Here is a 20155-nt window from a genome sequence, read left to right on the forward strand (position 1 = left end):
ACAGTCACATACAGAACCTGGGAGACCCAGACAACAGACATTTGCTGAACATTTCGGCCATATTAGAAGCAAACAGGATTAATACAGTTTTTGCCTGATGAAGCTTTTACAGTTTTAGCCAATTGTGAAAAAAATGTCTAAGACATCATTAATATGTTTATGACAAGGAGAGTCCAAGTGAACAACCACAACAACATTTATTTCTTATATAGCCCATAATTACAGTATGTCTCAATGGGCTTTCACAAGCCCTACAGTTGACACCCCCCACACTTGATCCTTCTGCACACAAGGAATTACTCCACACAAAAAAAAAAAACTCTAGGAGAGAAACCTTGGGAAGGAGTGATACATAGAACAGACAATGACAAATACAGGGGAAGCATTTATAAAGAATTCCTTTAATTTAAGAGCGACTGAGACGTGTGTCATCTGGGTAAAAATTGAATCGAATGTTGGATAAACTGTTGGATAAAGAAAGGAGATGTGGAAAAAATGACATCTCATTCTCTTCTCATTGCTATAAAAATAATAATTATTATTATTATTGTTATTATTGTTGTTGTTGTTACTACTATACCTTTAAATTAATCAATAAAAAAAATTAAAAGTATGACTTGTATTTAATACCATTTTTAAAAAAGTAAATAACAATCAGCAGGGAGAGAGCAAGACCAAGTCTGTGTTATACAGTGATTCTGTAAGCACTGTAGTATTGTAAACTGTCAAACACACAAAGGGCCGATACGTGCACTTTTTTTACCCAGCAAGGTCCAGGGGGAACATTTCCCAATCATGTCAACTTAGCCTGCTACAAGAAAATGCTTGACTGGCTGAAGCCAACAAGGCAAGTGGTTTGGCTTGTCAAACCCAGCATTTAACAAAAAACTGTCTGAACCCATAAAAAGAGGGGGCTTCTTGATTTTGTTGGTCTTTGTTTTACAAAGGGTTTTTGTAATGTCATCCACTTTTACCACTAGGCTACTCAGTCCATTGGGGACTAAGCTCCCCAAGGAAAATATGTCATTAATCTTTGTTATATGTTCCACCATAAAGGCTAATTTCTGTTAGTCAGTGGGGTCTCTAATTGTAATTTTTTTTAAAGGCTGTCTGAATCACTCCAGTCTCCAGTCTCCATTCTGGCTTCCCTATAGTCATGTAGCAGGATTTCCCCCAAAGCCACTGCCACAGATGTGATCTTGCAGCATGCATCAGGACACTTGACCTGGCCTGACAGCAGGACAGCGCCACGCACAGCTGCTGTTTTCACCATTGCACCGAGAAAGCCTGGTGTACAGGTGCTGCTGTGGCACACTGACCATAAACTCTTAACCCTGCAAAAAGCACCTTCGAGATGCCCTACAGCATGAGAGCTGTGAACCTTTTCCTAGCAATAACTTTTTAAGGCAGGATCAGAAGCTCGGAGCCAGATTTGTCAGGCAGTGGCAAAGCAATCCGGCAAAATACTACAGAACAGTCTGGCCCTTCAGCAGAACAATGTCTCCGTTTTTGAATGTCTGTATTTAGTTCAGATAGTTTCGATAGAAAGTGGGCCAGGCAGATGGGCTCCCCCCATGAGTTTGGGTCTGTTCTGCATTGCTCCCATAATGCTGGGGGCTTAGGTTCAGCTTTTCTGTTAAGCACTTGGTCACAGTTTCCTCTATGGAGAGGCCTGCTGGATGCTGTAAAAAGTTAGGCTGATGTATTGGTCTCAAGGCAAATAAATCTTAAAATCTTTTTAAAAATGAAATACATTTTACTGCACAACATAAGGAATAATAACTATTTAAAACAGTTAATCACTCTACACATATTATATTGTATGCAACAAATGAATGAAATTTGGAGCTTCATTTTCCATTAGCAATGTAGGAAACAGCACCACGGACAGCTCCTCTTCATTATTCAGTACCTACCTTAAATGGATACATATAACGGGGGCCGTGCAATCCAGCAGTGTTCATGGTGACTTGAATAATGAAGGGGTCTAGAATAAACTTTGAATATACTCATAGAAACATTGTATATTGTGTAGGCGACAACATGTAGATGTTCCTTTCCCCTGAAGTGCTTACAATTTTAGGACTTTTAATGTTTCCCTTCACATATCATATTTAAACGTTCTTGGAATTTCATGTCTTGAGTAAATATCTTTTGCAAAAGAGAAAAGCAACATAACACGTATCTGGCTCGGAAAACAGTATCTTAACAAACATGCAATGTACACACCTCTGTCCTACACACATGTAACCGTATCTCTCTCTGTCTCTGTCTGCAGAGCCTCAGCTAAAAGGCATTGTTACTCGTCTGTACAGCCAACATGGCTACTACCTCCAGATGCTGCCAGACGGCACTTTGGACGGCACAAGGGACGAGAGCAGCTCCTTCTGTAAGTGTGTGAGTGTTTATGCAAGAAAGAGGACATATTTGTAAAGACAGGATAAATATGTGTTAATTTTTTATTGTATAACTCAGCATTTTTTTAACGACTCTCCATTTTTAATACAATCTCCTGTACTCCCTCTAGCACTTACTTTATTTCTCTACTTTCTCTTTTTAAATCTTTCATGCTCACTTACTCCCCCTCTCCCCCCCAGCCACTCTGTAACTCTGTGCCTTGCTGTGATAATTAATCTGAAAGCTGTGGTTTGGCTGGACCCACTGGACAGTGGCCAGGTGTATTATACCCTGTGACAGGTCCCAGCAGCAGTTAAAAGCCCATTCCTCTAAAGCTCCACTCCGGGTGGGACAGAGGTGTTACAAGCTGATGGGAGGGGGAGGCTGAGGCCTGGAAGAAGACAGCTGTGTCACAGCATATATTAAAAACACAGATGATGTAATTCAGAGGAAAACCGAAGAGTTTTTCCATGACATTGCACATTTCTCTACAGGGAGTTGCAATTCCTCCAAGATCCATATGGGACAGTTCATAGATATTTTCCAAATATGCATTGCATTGCACTGATGCCTTCACAGAATTAGAAAATACTGAAATACATATATTTCTTATTTTATTATACTCACGCACTTTCCATACTGGAGCCCATCATGGGACACTGGGCCAGGACAGGGACTCTCACGGGGTGGGGCACCAGCCTACTACTGGGTTCACACAAAACATACACACATATACAATTCACTCGCACACCCATACCTACAATTTTCTGGATACCCGCGTAGGAAGATCATGCAAACTCCACTCACAAAAAAATGAATAAAAAATATGAACTGGAAACATGATAACACTGCTGGTACACACAGTATTTTTGGGTTTTACCTTACTGCTTATAAAAACATGAAAATGCCTATTATAATTCATATATGTAAATAATGAAAAGGACATGTAAGGGCAACGATTCCGTAAGCTGCCATTTGCTGCATGATGGCCTACTTCGCAGATACACTCCGTGAATTGTGATGGACTGGCAAACTGCCAAGTGTGTTCCTCCGCTGGCTTCTCCGTACTGCTGGATTAGTTGCATCCCGCTGTAACCCTGACCAGCATGAACAGCTTCTGTGCAGGGCATAATGAAATGGTGCTGCTGCGCCTCGGCCTTCAGACAGTTTAACAGCGTGCCGTGAGAAACGACAGCAACACACGTGGCACAACTGTCAATGTAAACACTGTGCTTCATGAGAAGGCTCATTCATAACAGACAGAGAAGAGGAATGGACTACAACCAAAGCTAATAAGTGACTGTACAAAGAAGATTTATTTAGTTCCTATATATTAATTTAGCATAATAACAAAAAGTGTGCTACTAAATTACAGAAACAAGAAATAATGTTTGGGATTTTGAAACTCAAAAGTAATTATTCAAGTTATTTAGTCAAGATTCGGTCTACTCTGCATGCCTCCATATGGGCGTAATCATGCATTGCACACTTAAGAAAACCACACAGGGCTCCCCAGCTTGTCCATTGGACAGTGGCTGCTGAATTGCAGAAACAGGCATGGAGCACTCTGCAGAGTAAACATGGGATCTGCAATTTGCCAAACTAATCAAAGCCAAAGCCACTGTAATGGTGGGGTCGCTACGTACAACACTCATCAGAGAGCGACATTTTTCTTTTACTCTTTATCTGTGCATTAAAACCACACAGAATGGCGAGGTCTCCTCTGAAGCTGGAACTCACAACACAATTCATAAAAAAGGACAGAGATTTATTGGATGTCACTTCCCCCTCCAAATCCTTCAGGGATCAGGGAATAAACAAGCCAGATGTGTTTATGAATGTTATGAGCTTGGCTGCACCACTCATTTATGTTACCATATGGCTCTCGAGAGGCTTTTTAAAATGTACATTTCAATATGTTTGTTCCCCCTCCCTCCTTTTGACACATTCCCCAGTCGTCTGCTCTCTCTGCTCAGATGTCTTCCTCTGTATTTTTGCTCGGCAAGGCAGAGGCCTTTTAAAGGAGAAATAGCACTGGCACAGCACAGTGATTTTGCTGAAACATACTAAGGTTTTCACCTCTCCACAGACCTCACTGTCGCAATCACTCACATTCTCACTATCACTGTCATTTCTGGCACTTTTCTTCCTCCTCTCCCAACACTCTCCATTTCATCTTTCTGCCATTTTCTTCCTAGCATTCACTTTGGTCTTCCCCCATGCCACCCACCCTTATTCTAACGCTTCTTCATCTTTGTCATCTCTCTCCCTTTTTTTTCCTCGCCTCGCCTGAGTTAGGGCCTTGCGCTCAAAGCGCCAGTGAAGATGTCTTTTTTTTTAAATGATGCCGAGTGTAATACAAATCGAAACTGAAGGGGTGTGGCCTCGGTAGTATGATTGTGACATTGGAGATCATGCTGTGACAAATTGATAAATCCTAAATAAGCTCACAGGAGGCCTTGTTTGGTGTGGTAGCTCATTTCACCACCTTCATTATCAGAGCTGGTCTGGCAGGTAGATGATTGGTTGGTGTGTGTGTGTGTGTGTGTGTGTGTGTGTGTGTGTGTGTGTGTGTGTGTGTGTGTATAATAGATAAATATATACATATATAAAATGTACACACACACACACACAGCTGACCACTTTATGAGGCCTGTAAATGTTAGCTTGCCCCATTCTTGTCTCCAAGAGCATGTATTCCAGACTGCACTACAATGGAAGGACAATAAAAAGCATAGGATAGTCATTTAAATGTTGCTTAGATGCCTAAAAAATAATGTGCTGATAAAAAATACGATACTGATATTTTCTATAATGCATGTCTAGAATACACAGTATTGGCTGCATAAGCTTCCCAGGACCATATTGATGACATGCTGTAAATAAAACTTCAGCAAGTTAGGAAGCAGACTTGTTACCATTTACAGCATTTATCAGACGCCCTTATCCAGAGCGACTTACAATTAGTATTTACAGGGACAGGCCCCCCCTGGAGCAACTTAGGGTTAAGTGTCTTGCTCAGGGACACAATGGTAATATGTGGTTCATAGACGAGAGTGTTACCCACTAGGCTACTACCACCACCGAAGGGTTAAAATCCGAAAGGTGCCACTGAGCTACCATTGAGCTGTGCTGTGTATGACATTGACAAATGACACTTTTCGCATTCAGTAACTCGATTTTCATTAACTACATGTAGCAAACACAACCAGATAAAACAGTTCCAGCAATGGCTAGTGAGTAACAATATTCAGAGGCTTTCATCATTTATGATCACAACTAAAAGTTTAAACAGTATTTAGCAGGGAAACAGCATGGACATTCAAATCAGCTGACGGAAATGACATACATAGGGAAATGACATAGGGTGGGAGTAGCCTAGTGGGTAACACACTCGCCTATGAACCAGAAGACCCGGGTTCGAATCCCGCTTACTACCATTGTGTCCCTGAGCAAGACACTTAAACCCTAAGTTGCTCCAGGAAGACTGTACCTGTAACTGATTGTAAGTCGCTCTGGATAAGGGCGTCTGATAAATGCTGTAAATGTAAAATGTAAATACAAACTTGTGACGATGCACAGCTGTGGTTACCAGCCATGTGTACACACCCATCCTGCCAGCTTGGACTCTCACGTTACTTTATCTTTTCTCTGACAGCACAGTTCAACTTGATTCCTGTGGGCCTGCGGATAGTAGCAATCCAGGGGACGAAGACCGGTCTTTACCTGGGCATGAACAGTGAGGGCTTCCTCTACACTTCTGTGAGTCTATCTCAAACATAACCATGGTTATAATAATTAATAAAAGTGCATTCTCAATAATGTAATGAAAATCATGTATCCTGCAAGTCTTACTATTTAGCAGAAGCATTTTTACAGCATAATAAAATGTACCAAATTTGAAAAGAAAAACTCATTCATGGTCTCACAGGAAGAATTGCTGAAACATGGAAAGGGAGTTTAATGGGATCCTTAGTTCCTATAGTCTTAAGCCACTTGTGCCTCCATTGTGTCACTGTGTTATCACACCTGACCTCTGGATGCAGAAAATGTGGAAGCACCAGTGTTAACAAGCCCATGCAAGGGAATACAGATTAGCTGAGGTCCTTTTACCAAGACCGTTGGGAGTAGAAACTGAGCCACGGCACCCATTTTTGCAGCCCATACATGGACAAATGAAGGAGCAACATTCGGGTAGACAGCTCTGAATTGATGACTCCCAGATTCGGCTGGCTGCCTCGTCGTCTCCTGGTGTTTTTTAAGCACATGAGGGTGCCCAGTCTCTGTTCTTATTTAGCTCACATGCAACAAATAATAAGAAAGGGATTAATCCGCTGCGGTGTGACCAATTATGGCTTTGATGTTGAGCAAGAAAAGACAGGAGGAGCCATATTAGTGCATTATCAAACAAGGTGAATGGGATATTTGGAGACAGACAAAGACCTTCAAAATGGAAAACTTCAGAATAATTTACATATGCTCCCATATGTGATTGTGTGGAGATGTAAAGAACATGTTGTCTGGTGGGAAGGATGAGAGGGACAAGGAGTACGTCCCAAATCTGGTGATTAGGATGCAGGATCAGAAGCTGCTTTTGTCTCTTGTCTGTGAGTGAACTGAAAACCAAAGCAGGAGTGAAGTGCAGGGCGCAGTTTTGTTCAAAGCAAGCCCACTCATTCATTCGCACAGGATCACTGACACCTTTTATACAAAACAGCATCATTTGGAATGTCCTGTGTCCTTAACTCTGCCCTAGTATCAATGGTATGTCATTGTTGCCCTTACATTTAAGCTACGTCCTGTCATGGATGCTGCATCCTTTCATTTTTGTCCTTTATTTCCTCTACTACCATCATTCCTGTCCTATGCACTTCTACTGTTTATATTTGTGGGTATCATATCATATGTGTCCACTGGTGTCCTTTCTATGTCCTTTCTACTATGTCCTTTTGTCCTTATTGGTCTGGTCTATTCTGTCTATTATACCCCACTTACCCTTCTGTTCTAATTCTTTAATTCCTGGCACCTGTGTCCATGTCCTAACCCTTCATGTCCTAATTTCAATGTCCTAATTTTTATGACCTATTCTGTGTGTAACTCTTACCCAACCCCCATTTCTAGATGTCTGTTCCCAACAACTGCAGAGTTTGAGCCAGTGACCAGTTTAAAACAAATGTCCAAATCAGACAGCTTCTGGTTAATACTTCCTTGTGTCCCTATTGCTGTTTATGAAGTATCTGCTGTACTGTTCATGTCAATGGGATGAACATGAGGACGTCCTCATCTATATGCTCTATATACCATGTGTTAGTCATCCTTGCTTTGCATGAAAAAGTTCAGGAACGGACAGACTGTGTCCTGTTCGCTGTGTCCTAAATGTGTCCTTTTCGGTTACGTCTGGCCTTTTCTCTTTATGTTTTTAATTTTCAAACCCTGTTCATCTACGTCTTGTCTCATATATACAATCCTGTATGTGCCCTAAGCTCTTTGTCACATCTTTCATGTCCAGGTCCTATTATCTGTCCTATGCATTTTATTCTCTTTGTGCTCTTCCCTGTTCACATTTTCATTATTTCTGGGCTTCTCATCATTGTGTCCTTCCAAAACTGTCCCCTTGTCGTGGTCCCTTTTGACCCATGTCTTTGTTGTGCAGCTCAGGGTATTGGCATGGGAGCCGTTATGCAACAGATTAACTGACACATTGTTAAGGCCTAATTACAGCCCTCTGGCTTTGGTTTTGATAAGATGTCTCCAAGTGCCCTTTGTTTGTGAGAGTATGGCCTGTGGCAGTAGCTGCAAAGGTAAACAGGGCTTTATTAAGCAACTGCTATGAGTTTGACACTTAAATTAAGGGGCACAAATCACCAACCCCCTCTTGTATGGTTGTGTAAGAAAAATGAAGAATGTGCTTTTGAGTGAATGCATGTGCGGATCGTTGTGTGTGTGTTTTAATCATTAAAGCAAGAGCTTAATCCACCGGAGAGGACATAAATGACAGGAAATGTCAGAGCAGACAAATATCTGTACTGGTTACAGCAACACCATGACTATCACCAGAGAGAGAGGGAGAAGAACGAGAGCAGGAGAGCTGTGACAATGTGACAACTGAAGACACAGGGGACACCCTTTTACACCATTTAATTCCTGCTCTGTTTCTTTCTCACTCTCTCTCTCAGCCTGGCTGGATGCCATTGGAACATTCTCTTTGTACATAAGCGAGATGTACATGATGTACCGTGAAATCAAGACACACCATAATTTAATGGTGGGGCTGTGTAGCTGTTATTAAATTGCTGGTTTAACCTGGACTTTGCTCATTAAGTAAAATTGAGTGTAGAGTGCGCATGCACCAACACACACGCACACACTTGCTCGCACACACACAGCCCAGGAGGGTTTTCCGGAGCACACCAATGAGTAAGTGGGTCAGGGCAGGACTCAGGTTACTATTTTTACCATGGATCCATTTTACCCTGCCCAACCACAGGTAGAGTGCCCACCCCCTCCCCTCCAGGTAATTGAACAAACACACGAGCCCATGGAGATTCCCTCTGTGTACACATGCATTGCTGGCCTCAAGGGGCGCTTTTGAGTAGACTGCAGGTATCAGCGCCATCAAATGAATATTGACAAACCAGTGCCATCAAATGAATATTGACAACCAAGAGAAATACTGATGCAAATATAGTTTAAGGGAAGAAGAGTCTGTTTATTTAACTGTGTTATAATGGAGAATAACATACTAATATGTTTGTGTGCATGTGTGAGATCGCACAGATTTGTGTGGTGTTTTGATCTTGATCATCCTTTGGATCTGTTAATAATGCAGTAAATCCTCCATCCACCCATCCATTATCTAAGCCCACTTATTTGGGTCAAGCCATGCATGGGCGCAGAGCAGGAAAAACCCCTGGACAGCCAACCACAGTCTTTTGCACTGACATCCCAAAATCACATATATCCCATTGTTATTTTGTCAAACCAAATTATGTGATTTGTGTACAATAAAAACAAATAGAATGCAGAAGACAATGTCTTATTGTCTTTAGACATAAACATTAATACAGAAGTACTTAATAATAAAAATATCTAAAATACTCATTCAGTCTTTATTTAGCAGTCCAATAAAGACAGATGGAATACATTAAGGTGTAAATTGCTTGCATTCTGTCATCATTTCAACCAGAGTTGAATTGACAGGGTCCTCACCCTGTCACTCAAATGTGACACGTGTGCACTCTGTGCCCTGCTGGCTCTCTGCAGAACACATAGCTCTGGGTCTTTTATGGCATATCCATTTAACCCACGCTTGTCTGTGTTCATGGCTTATTGGCTTATGTAATGCAACATCTGTGGAGCGTTCAGAAAACATTAACAAAACATACTGTCAGAATTTACACACAAAATACCTAAGCATGTGATCATATGTGGTATCAATGAAAACTGAAAACAATTGATGCTGTCATAGTGCTGTTGCACATAAATAAAAAACATTAAACATTTAAAAAGACAAGTCCTTTTTAAGAATCTTCTGATGTGTCAGGAATGCATTATGACAGGGGAAAAATACATAGACATAAACAATGAAGCAGTGGTATAAAACAGTGTTAAAAAAAATGACCGGAAGCATCAGGATACATTTATACACATGAACATAGATGCACACAATCGGGTAATCAGGGCAACATCAGACAGACAAAACTCTGGTCTGAGTGGACCTGGAGAACACAAGAAAGTCAGATTTATGACAAAGAAGTAGACTTGATACCCAGATTACCGTTCCCAGAGCAGAATGGCTGTGTTCAATTAAAAAAAAATTAATAGAATTAGAACATTTTGTAAACATTTACTTTGTAACAGCTACAATGTGGGCCTGAGCTCTATATTGATTTTCTGAATTCTCATTGATACTTTGGCCAGGATTGTGCTCTCATCCTGGAGTCATATCAACAGCGCTTGAAAGTGGGGGAGGGGGGCATCACTATCAGACAGTTGCTTTAATTAATTTGGCAGGACCACTAAAAAAGTAGGGATGTTCTCATGAATTATAAATTAATTGAAGCCACTGCTTTGATAGACAAGGTCATTGCATCACATTGAGACAGACAAAGGAGCCAAATAGGGAGTTGACCAGACCCATTTCTAAGAGCTCTTTATAGAAAAAAAGAGCAAGGACTTTTCATTTTAAAAGAGAAATGAAGGCCCAAACGCCTGATATTTCACAGTGCTGTGATGTCACATCAATATGTCTTCTGGATTTACAATGGGAGAAGCCAAGAGGGATGACTGACAGCGCTCATACACCCTACTTCCTCATTCTGAATGATTTAATATGTCACATGTGCAGGTAAAGCACAGGGTCCTATCTCCATATCTCCTCCTCCATTTCCATCCATTCTCTATGATTGTAACATTCTTGTACTTGCGGCATCAGGACACAGCATAAAATAGTCATCATGTCCACAACCAAACCAAAAAGGGAGTGGTTATGATCCATATGAGCATCTATGAGCACATTCTGGTTGGTGACCTACTAAATATGACATTTGCGAACACGAGAAACACTCTATGTCTTGTATAGCGCTGCAAAAATATGCAGTCTATTACCGTCTTTGTTTTTCCTTTCATGCTGTTTTCCTCCAAAGAAGAAGCCCTGCACCAGGTGTGCTGAGACTCCTGAGTCAGGCTTTAGAAGAACTGGGGCAGAGGGTGGTGAAGGAAACAAAGAGAGAAAAAACCAAAGGAGATGGGAAGAGAGAGAGGTTAAGGAGCTGTTATCCGCCTTTAGCAGCGTGGTAGGAGCAGGCGAGGTTTGGCTTTTGTGGAGCAGGTAGAATAGATGTAATCAGACACCCACACCGGTGGAGGAGGAGAGGGGAGGGGCGAAAGGGAAGGACGGAGTGCCGCTCCGCATGATAAAAGGCTGTTCCCGGAGTTGCGGATTCTCTGCACGGAGGCCGGATATTACCCCTCGCCGCAGATTTCATTAGAATTCATTGTGGCGGCAGACGCCGCTGAATCTGGTCAATGAGTCACAAGCCAAGGATTTATATATTATGCTACATTTTTTGTGGTTTATTTTATTCGTGCCATTTAATCGTTAGATCTTAGGTTATGCCTTTGTCTCTGAGCAGGAAATCTTTGACCCTTTTTCCTATTCTGTTGCCATAGTAGCAATGTACAGTGAAACTGCAGTTCATTGTTGTTTTGGTTCAGGAGGTCACATTGTATTGAGCAAGAAAACCAGTTCATTCTGTTTACAGCCATGGTGGTTACGGTTTATCCTGATTGACACAGAGGTCAGGGTGTGTGTGTGTGTGTGTGTGAATGAAACAAGGTGGTAACGATAAATACGCTGGGCAGTTAAAAGATAATTCTATGGAGGGCTCTCTGTTACTTGTCGTCTGTGTCTCAGGTGATTAGTGAGAGCTGCAGACATCCATCTGCCCCTGGGTAGACATTAATGTGTCTGCAGGACCTGCTATGGCAGACATGGGAGCCATGTTAATACACACCAAGTTGGGGTGTGTGTGTGTGTGTGTGTGTGTGTGTGTGTGACAATTGTTCACCTTCTGTCTGTTAACAGCAGAATATCTCATGGGAAACTTAATGCATTCGGCACAGAAAGCAAATACTGTTATCATTAACAACCGAAACCTTTTGTAAGGAGAGTGCATCACTGTGGTCATAATCAAGCTCACCTCACACATTAAGGGTGCACAGTTTTAACAGTTTTCAAAAATGTCTCAACTGAACATACTGCAAATATTGCAAACACTGTAAATAGATTTTCTGAATACAATGTTTCAGATATCAGGATATATTATGTCTGGCAATGTCTGATCCAGTAGTGAATGAACCTACCAGTGCAGAATGTATCAAATTAAGTTTACTTGAACCTCTGTGATGGGAATAACAGTGTTACAATAACTGTTTCACAGGGGAAAAAAGGCAATTTTTCTGAAAAGAGTAATTAACCAAATACTATTTCCATCCTGACAATGCCATTACTGTTACTGTTGATAACATGCAAAGCATTACTGAAATTAAGCTGTAATTATAGCCAACGACAGAAAGAGGTGGGCAGGTGTTTACACAAACACACACACAAGAGAGATACAGTGATTAAAGTTTAAAAGTAGCATTTTTACTGTGGAAAAACAGACATGACTTTTCCCTGATTGAAATTAAAAGGTAAGAATGTGTATGTTAAATGTACAATATGCCCTGGAACTAGGTCTTTATCCACATCATTTATGAGCAATTCAAAACAAGAGAAAGTGAAGTGATTGTCACTTGTGATACACAGCAGCACAGCACACGGTGCACACAGCGAAATTTGTCCTCTGCATTTAACCCATCACCCTTAGTGAGCAGTGGGCAGCCATGAGGCGCCCGGGGAGGCTTTGATCAGTGGCACCTCAGTGGCACCTTAGCAGATCAGGATTCAAACTGGCAACCTTCTAATTACGGGGCCGCTGGAGCGATGGCGATGGAGCCATGGCATCCGGATTTTGGACATTTTAAGTAACTTTCCTGGGTAACTAGTTACATTTATAATTCTGTAACTTTTTGAAAGAAGTACCTAGTAACTAAAAATAATTACTTCTTTAAATTAATGTACCCAACACTGGTCATAGATTACAATAACAAAAGTGAAATAAAAACATTAAATATCACTTTTTAAATAGAGAGGAAAAGGTCTATAATCCAAAAGGATAACAATAGAACAGAGTAAGTATGAGGCCTTGGTCTCTAGAGGCCGCTATGATACATGAACTGAATAAGGGTTAATTTTTCTGTTCATGGATGTTCATCTGTGTGCATTTAGGGTTGTAGTACCCTCACCCATTAAATGAGTTATATTATATTTTTCCAATACATAGATACAAAACTCAAACAATGTAGGATAAGATCACAAAATTATATATACACAAGGTACTGGATGGACATCAAGAACTGTCACGGCTCTGGGCTAGGGGCACAGACAACAAACCGTAAAATAAAGTATGTGTTCAGTAATATTAAATATATCTGAATTTCATTGCACCCTATGATGAATTGGACTGTGCTTGAGAATGGTCCTTCCTCATTCCCAAAAATAGCTGAAAACAGCTAAAACCTTGAGCATTGTTGTTTAATAGAACAATGCACAGTTCAGAACATCAAATTCCTTCAAATTCATTTATATGGTAATTAAACTCACTTGTACTGGGGAGAATGGTGTGTTTTCCAAACCAGAACCTTTGTCTGGTGCAATCAATTAGCTTTGCTGGAAAATGGATCAATGAGCTTTATTCAGTCCTGCATTTTTGTCAGCCCAAACCCAAACATTTTACTAAGATCTAAACTCTTTTTGGTTACTTTGGCCCAAATAAAATTACTGACAGCTCAGAGTAGTTTCCAACTGATCACACATTCACGGACTGTGTGCAATTTGCAGGTTTACCAGTACACTATCTGTGCACACTGTTTCCATATTCCCAAATAATAATTCCACATTGAAAGTCGGGCACGGCTCAGACCAGTTGCAGACAGATGTAGCTGGGTGCTGTCTGAGTCTCTGTGGTGTCGTCCCCTGCTCATCTCTCTTGGCATGACGGGAAAAGTGTTCGGTCAGCTCTTTCACTCCTGCTGCACTCGTTCTCACTAAATCAATCCTGCAGATTGGGTTTGCGCTGTGACAAGGCAAAGACCCTGAGGATGACTAAGAGAGATGTATACTTGTCACTAGTGGTTACAGTCACCGTGCAACCATGGCCTGCGTGGGCTGGAAGGGAGGTAATAGGTGGGGGCGTAAAGCCTGGAGAGCTGAGCTTTGGTTGAAAACACAAATGTTTACATGGCAGGTTTGAGCCTTGATGAGATCTGGTTGTGATGGACAGAGTGGACAGAGTGGTGGTCCGCCACAGGAAAATGAAAAGCATCTTTGAGTTCACATGTATAATTAGGACTGTGTGTGTGTGCTGTTACTGTACTGTGTACAGTAGATGCAAAGTCTATCAGAAATGCTAATGAACGGACGCTCTCTGTGTGGTGATCTATATTAATTTTCTCTGCAGGGCACTGGAGCCTTGCTGACTAAGTAAGGTTCTTCAAATGTATTTTTAAGGACTCCTTCTCCATCTTTCACTGGTCACATGATTAGAAACACGTATTCTTTGTGTCTTCTTATTCACTCAAGCAGTACAAGTACAGTGCATGCATACCTTATTAAGGCTATTTAAAACATTTATGTTTCAACAGAAGAAATCATGTCTTCAGAGTAACCCCTCTTTACCTTCATGAATACTTTGTGTACTCCTCATCATAAACAGTTTAATGAGATGATCACTAACAAGAACTTTGGACCTCTGGCACTGTTTGAAAATCCCCATTGACTTAGGGCGGTTGCAAGAATCCACGAAATTTTCTGATTTGTTTACAATTGTTTTTGTTTACTTCATATTACATAACACAATTATTTCATAGTTCTGAGTATTTTTGTTGTACAGTGTACCTGTAAAAGACTTTGCTTTTTACGCACTTCAATCTCCAGTCAGATGTGGTTGGCAGAGTACTAAACTTCCACTTGAGCAAAAGTACAAAATTAATTATGGTTCAAATGCACTATTCTCTTTTTTGTAACGGAGCTCTTACTTAACCAACTTGTTTTAGGTGGAAAACACTTGGCACAGCAATTTTGTAAGGTAATGTCATTAATTACATTATCATAAAAAAATTATTTAAGGGAAACTATTCCCATTAGGTAGAACCTAAGTGATTCTGTTTAAGATTTATTTGACTTTCTTACAAGTTTAAGGTTCATTTTCAAAATGTTCCTTTTCTATATTGCCATTTGATTGGCTATCAAATGGAAAAATCAGGTTAATTATAATAGGAACTAGTTTGTAGTTTGCCAGTCATGCTTTTGCACACATGTACAATTTTCCCAAACTATTTTGTATGACATAGGGCAGGAAAAGTATGATTTTACTTTGAAATGTAGTGGACATTGTTACTGAATGCTAATGAAGGGATAATAGATGCAGATCAAAAATGGTACAAGATTCATTGCTATTCAAGGCAGTGTTTCTAATAATGTGGCTGTTAAATGCAAATATTATTATTGTTATTTTTTTTTTTTTTATCTAAGAGTGTATACACCTGATCATAATCTGCTGTGGGGTTTTGCCTTTGCTTTAAATTTTTTTTACAATTTCATGTCTGTTTTCCTACTTTCAGGAACACTTCAATCCAGAGTGCAAGTTTAAAGAGAGCGTGTTTGAGAACTACTACGTCACATACTCCTCCATGCTGTACCGGCAGACTCAGTCGGGCCGCTCGTGGTACATCGGCATCAACCGTGAAGGTCAGGTGATGAAGGGAAATCGTGTGAAGAAGACCAAAGGAGCTGCCCACTTCCTGCCGAAAGTCATCGAAGGTCAGTCATGATGAGGACCTTTCTTTCTTGAAGCCAGGCACAGCATCATCTTTATGAAGGAACGGTTCACCTGACTCATTCAATGGGATTAACTGACCGTTTGGAGGAGTTAATTGGCTTAACGGCCATATACCTGGTTTTGTAGCTATTAATCTGCGGCTGATTTAGAAGCTGCACTGACACCTCTAATCGCCTTTGCAGTGGAGTGGAGATGTGAGCACATCATTCGACACCATGATTCAGATTGAAATAATTCTCACATCCAATATGCAAGAGGCTCTAGCCCAGTGCAACACTCATGGCTGGACAATTTGGTATCGAATTGCATTGAACTGCAGTGGGCTGGCGCCCTGGCCTGGGTGAGTCCCTACCTTGCATGTCCTGGAATGGGCTCTAGTAGGATTCAAATTCAAACGATCAGCTTACTTAATTTATATGTATTTCTGGGTAGCAGTAATAAAGTGTCCTTACACGGTCACTCATCATTCACCTTAACACACGCAACACAAGCAACTAAGACAATGACATATAAAATAAAGACATATAGGTGACAAAAATAATTATCACTATGTGCTATACATGGGGATTGCTTGCAAATGTAAGGTAAGTTCATTATTCCCATAAATTTATTTGGTTAAAAAAGACAAGGACAAGAAAACCCTCTTTTGTTGGTGTGTAAAAATTTGCTCAGAATACTATAATCATTCATGATTAGTTGTTATAAATATGTTCATGATACAGAACCACTGAAATCAATTCATAATATATATTTTAATGAGAGCTATGCAATATCAGATTTAATACTGTTTGTCTATACGAGTATAATGAATTTCTGACATTCATATGGAAACTAATGTAGAAATATAGGTAATGGTACTGGTTTTGAAAATGGATATATTAACACAGTGTGTATGAAGTTTTCTAAAAGCATTTTCCAAGCATGTAAAAATGAAAAAAGTTTAAAAAGTTTCTCTAAGCCAGGTAAAGCACTCCTCCCCCAGTGTTTGAAGCTATTACTCTTCTCCACAGATATAACCCAGATGTATTTATGGGTGTAAAAAGACTGAACTAGTCTCAGATTTATTGGTAACACAGAATGACATTTGAGTGCAAATTTTTGTAGTCAGTATATCAGTACTTGAATGGGTTTTAAAATAAGCTGTTTCGGGTGATAAATATAATAAAAATAGAATAGAAGTGTTTTTAGCATTGTAATTGCTAGCATAAAGCTTTATGAATGATTGTTATGATACCTTCTGTCAAATTTTGGTAAACTTTATTTTAATAATACCTCGATTTCTCTCTGTCTCCTTCACCAGTGGCCATGTACAAGGAGCCATCACTGCATGAGCTGGTAGGCGAGCAGAGCCCACCCCGAAAGACCGTAAAAACATCAGACTCACCGTCGCACCAGAACGGCAGGAAAGAGATCACCAGCGCTGACGCATCCTAGCACAGGGTGGCGGGGCCAGGGGAGGGGCAGCAGTGACACTAAGAATCTCCCCTAACGCACTGGGACAAACGGAGCGGCCAGTCCCGCTCTAGCGTTAGCCACACAGGACGGGGGTCCGTGACCTGGGTCACCAGAGAGGGACAACCTTTCGACCTCTTGTCGGAGCTCACTCAGGTTTGGTCGACCGGCGCCTCGGATGGCAACGCCATACACAGCAGACTCCCTCCGATCGCTTTGTCACCACAGCTGACTTGTCTGCCCTTCCCCCTGCCCAGCGTACAGTCCCACCAGCCCCTATAATCATCGTGACATTTTGGACGAACATGAAAATTGCACACGAGTGCTGGGAAGCTGACGACAACACATGTGAAACACTTTTTGCCTCTCCAGTTTCATCAGTTCGCTCCGCATGCGTTATTCTTAAGTTGCCCATTATTACATTTTATGTTTTGTTTTGTTTTTTTCTTTCATTTATCATGAGTGTGTATCCTATGCGAGTGTGTGTGAGAGCGTGTACGGGAGTCAGTCAGTTTCACTAGGGTAGATAAAACTATGCTTTTCTCTGTAGTCATCCCAGTGACACCGCTTATCTGCTGTCGGCCTGGTGACCAACCAAAACCTTCAGCAAATTAGAGTCCTTACCGGGATGGCAGGGGCCAAAAAAATCGATTTTTATTGGGCAGCAGTGGGAAGATTGATTTGCTTCGGACCAAAGCCAGGGGAAACAATTCTATTTGGCAAAACGTTTCATTGGACAGGCAGCATTAGCGGCAAAAAAAAAAAAAGGGAGAAAAAAGGACAGCGTCTCTTTATCAGATTCGACGGGGTGACCTTCGAAAACCTGGCTTGATGTTTATTTATTTGGTTTATGCATTTTTTTGGCTCACTTGAGCGAAAAACACTGAATCACGATGATGATTGTGACGGTACTGACATTAGCACAGCTGCTAATCTCCTAATCATTCTGCACGCCAACTGCTTAGCGAAATTCGATGCAATAATCTGCTGTTCTTCCAGGTCAAATTCAGGGTTCACGGTGGAGGAGTGGGCAAAAAACGACACAGGAGATTAAGACGGGGCCTTTTTTCTTCTTCCTTTTCTTCTTCTTCCTTTTCTGGAGGAATTTTTTTCAGGGGATTTGTATGGATTTCAGCCATGACAGCTTAAATTATTCACACAAAAGGCAGGAAATGGCAGCGGCGTCTGCAGTGATACGGCACCGCGCGGAGCCGAGCGTTTGTCTGGCAATGCTGCTCTTTGTGAGCTGGTGAATGTTAATGTCCTCAGCAAGAGTTTTCTTGTGTGATGTGCTTGTCGTTGTGCACTTTTGAGGTTTTCTTTTTATCAGCCCGGCCCAACACACCCAAAAATTGATCATCAATGGTGATCATTTCATATAAATGGCATGGGTCATGTGTGTTCATTTTAAATCACATGGTGTGGATGATGTTTTTTTTTTTTTTTTTTTTTTTTACAAGAGGGGCAACAGCATTGTTTTCATATTGTCATCCCTGGGCAACCATCACCACCATGAAACCCAAGAGTTTAACATCAAAGCAATATGGATGCATTAGAGCCAGAAATGCTGCTTATTATTCCAAAGATGTCTAACTGCTTATCCACTCACTGTCCTCATCCAATCCACTAAAAAAGAGAAGAAGACAAAAGGGAGAAAAACACAGAGAGAAAGGGGGCATTGGCCAAGTTAATAATCTCTAATCTCTAATGTGCACATGATTGTGTATCTCTGAATATGAGTGTGCCACTGCCGCCGCCACAAAGTGAGACCTCAGCTCTAACAGTGGACACGGTGTCCTGTCTTGATCTTGTCTCTGCCTTGGCTCTCAAACTCTCAAAAACATTGCATAACACCCTCACCCATTTGTAGAGAGCCGTTGACCTGAACAAATATGAAGGTTCATCCTCTTCCAATAAGCACAGCATATCCTACCTGAGCTCACAATGGCTCAGTAAAATGACATCTTGGCAGGTTTTGGTGCTGGAGGTGATGCTGCTAGTGATGGAAGAACCTAAAAAACACATGTATGAGGTAGTTGTTAACTAGTTCTCCTAATCTGGATTGTTCCGGGAAGTCGGAAAAATGTTTTGAGGATGTAGATGATGGTGAGAGAATGTCGCTGAATGTAACGTGGAAGTCATTACATGTTACTGGTCAGATGTAGATCCCATGTCCGACTTGGGGGCATAAATGCAGGTAGAATGATGGACTCAGTTTGATGTCTGCCCCCAGGATCTACAATGTTTGTTGGAAACATAGCATGTACACGTGAAAAGGCTTTAATGTGTAAGGTTTCAAGGAAGGTAAGCAAATTGTTTGGTGAACTAAGAGAAAATTGGAGAGGGTAATGGCAGGCTATTACGGCTCCTGTGGTGCTCGTGCTTGAAGGTATGTTACTGGCTTACGCCACAGTGCAGTGAGTAAGGTGGGAAGGTGGCCTTTTGAGGCTGAGCTGGTCCTCTGGGCCCAGTGGTGGAAGGACAGGTTAGTGGGCGGCTCAGGGAGAAGTTCTACCAGCCTCAGCAGAGCCCATAAGAACACAAGGACAAACGCGACTCAGACACTCCCCCTCATGTGCATTCAGAAGTCACGCTCCATTTCCTGAGCAATCTCCCCAAACCCTATCCTATGTGTCCACTGGCTATTAACCTTCCCTCCCGCACTCTCTCTCGCTGTGTGAATGTGTGTGTCGGTGAGTGTGAGTTAGAGTGAGAGAGACAAAAGAGAGAGGGAGAGCGATCGATCGACTCAATAAAAGACAAACCGGAGAGCAATAGTCTAGCATTGAGAGCAATAATTTCCCTGTGCAACTGAGGAAAAGTAAATGCGTTAGCTGATAATGAACTCTCCAAGTGTTCCTGCC

The 20155-nt window shown here is 41.3% G+C and overlaps 1 protein-coding gene across 1 annotated transcript in view; it reads left to right on the forward strand.

Annotated features, from left to right (window-relative positions):
- Window positions 1–18077, forward strand: part of fgf11b (fibroblast growth factor 11b) — a 38400-nt gene extending 20323 nt beyond the window's left edge. Inside the window, exons 2-5 of the mRNA XM_028984616.1 lie at window positions 2279–2389; window positions 6056–6159; window positions 15622–15820; window positions 17140–18077. Of these exons, the coding sequence (XP_028840449.1) occupies window positions 2279–2389; window positions 6056–6159; window positions 15622–15820; window positions 17140–17273 (548 nt within the window). The 3' untranslated portion in view covers window positions 17274–18077. The remainder of the gene's footprint in view (window positions 1–2278; window positions 2390–6055; window positions 6160–15621; window positions 15821–17139) is intronic.
- The last annotated feature ends 2078 nt before the right edge of the window (window positions 18078–20155 follow it).

Source organism: Denticeps clupeoides, chromosome 6, assembly GCF_900700375.1.
Source record: "Denticeps clupeoides chromosome 6, fDenClu1.1, whole genome shotgun sequence".
Lineage (NCBI taxonomy): Eukaryota > Metazoa > Chordata > Actinopteri > Clupeiformes > Denticipitidae > Denticeps > Denticeps clupeoides.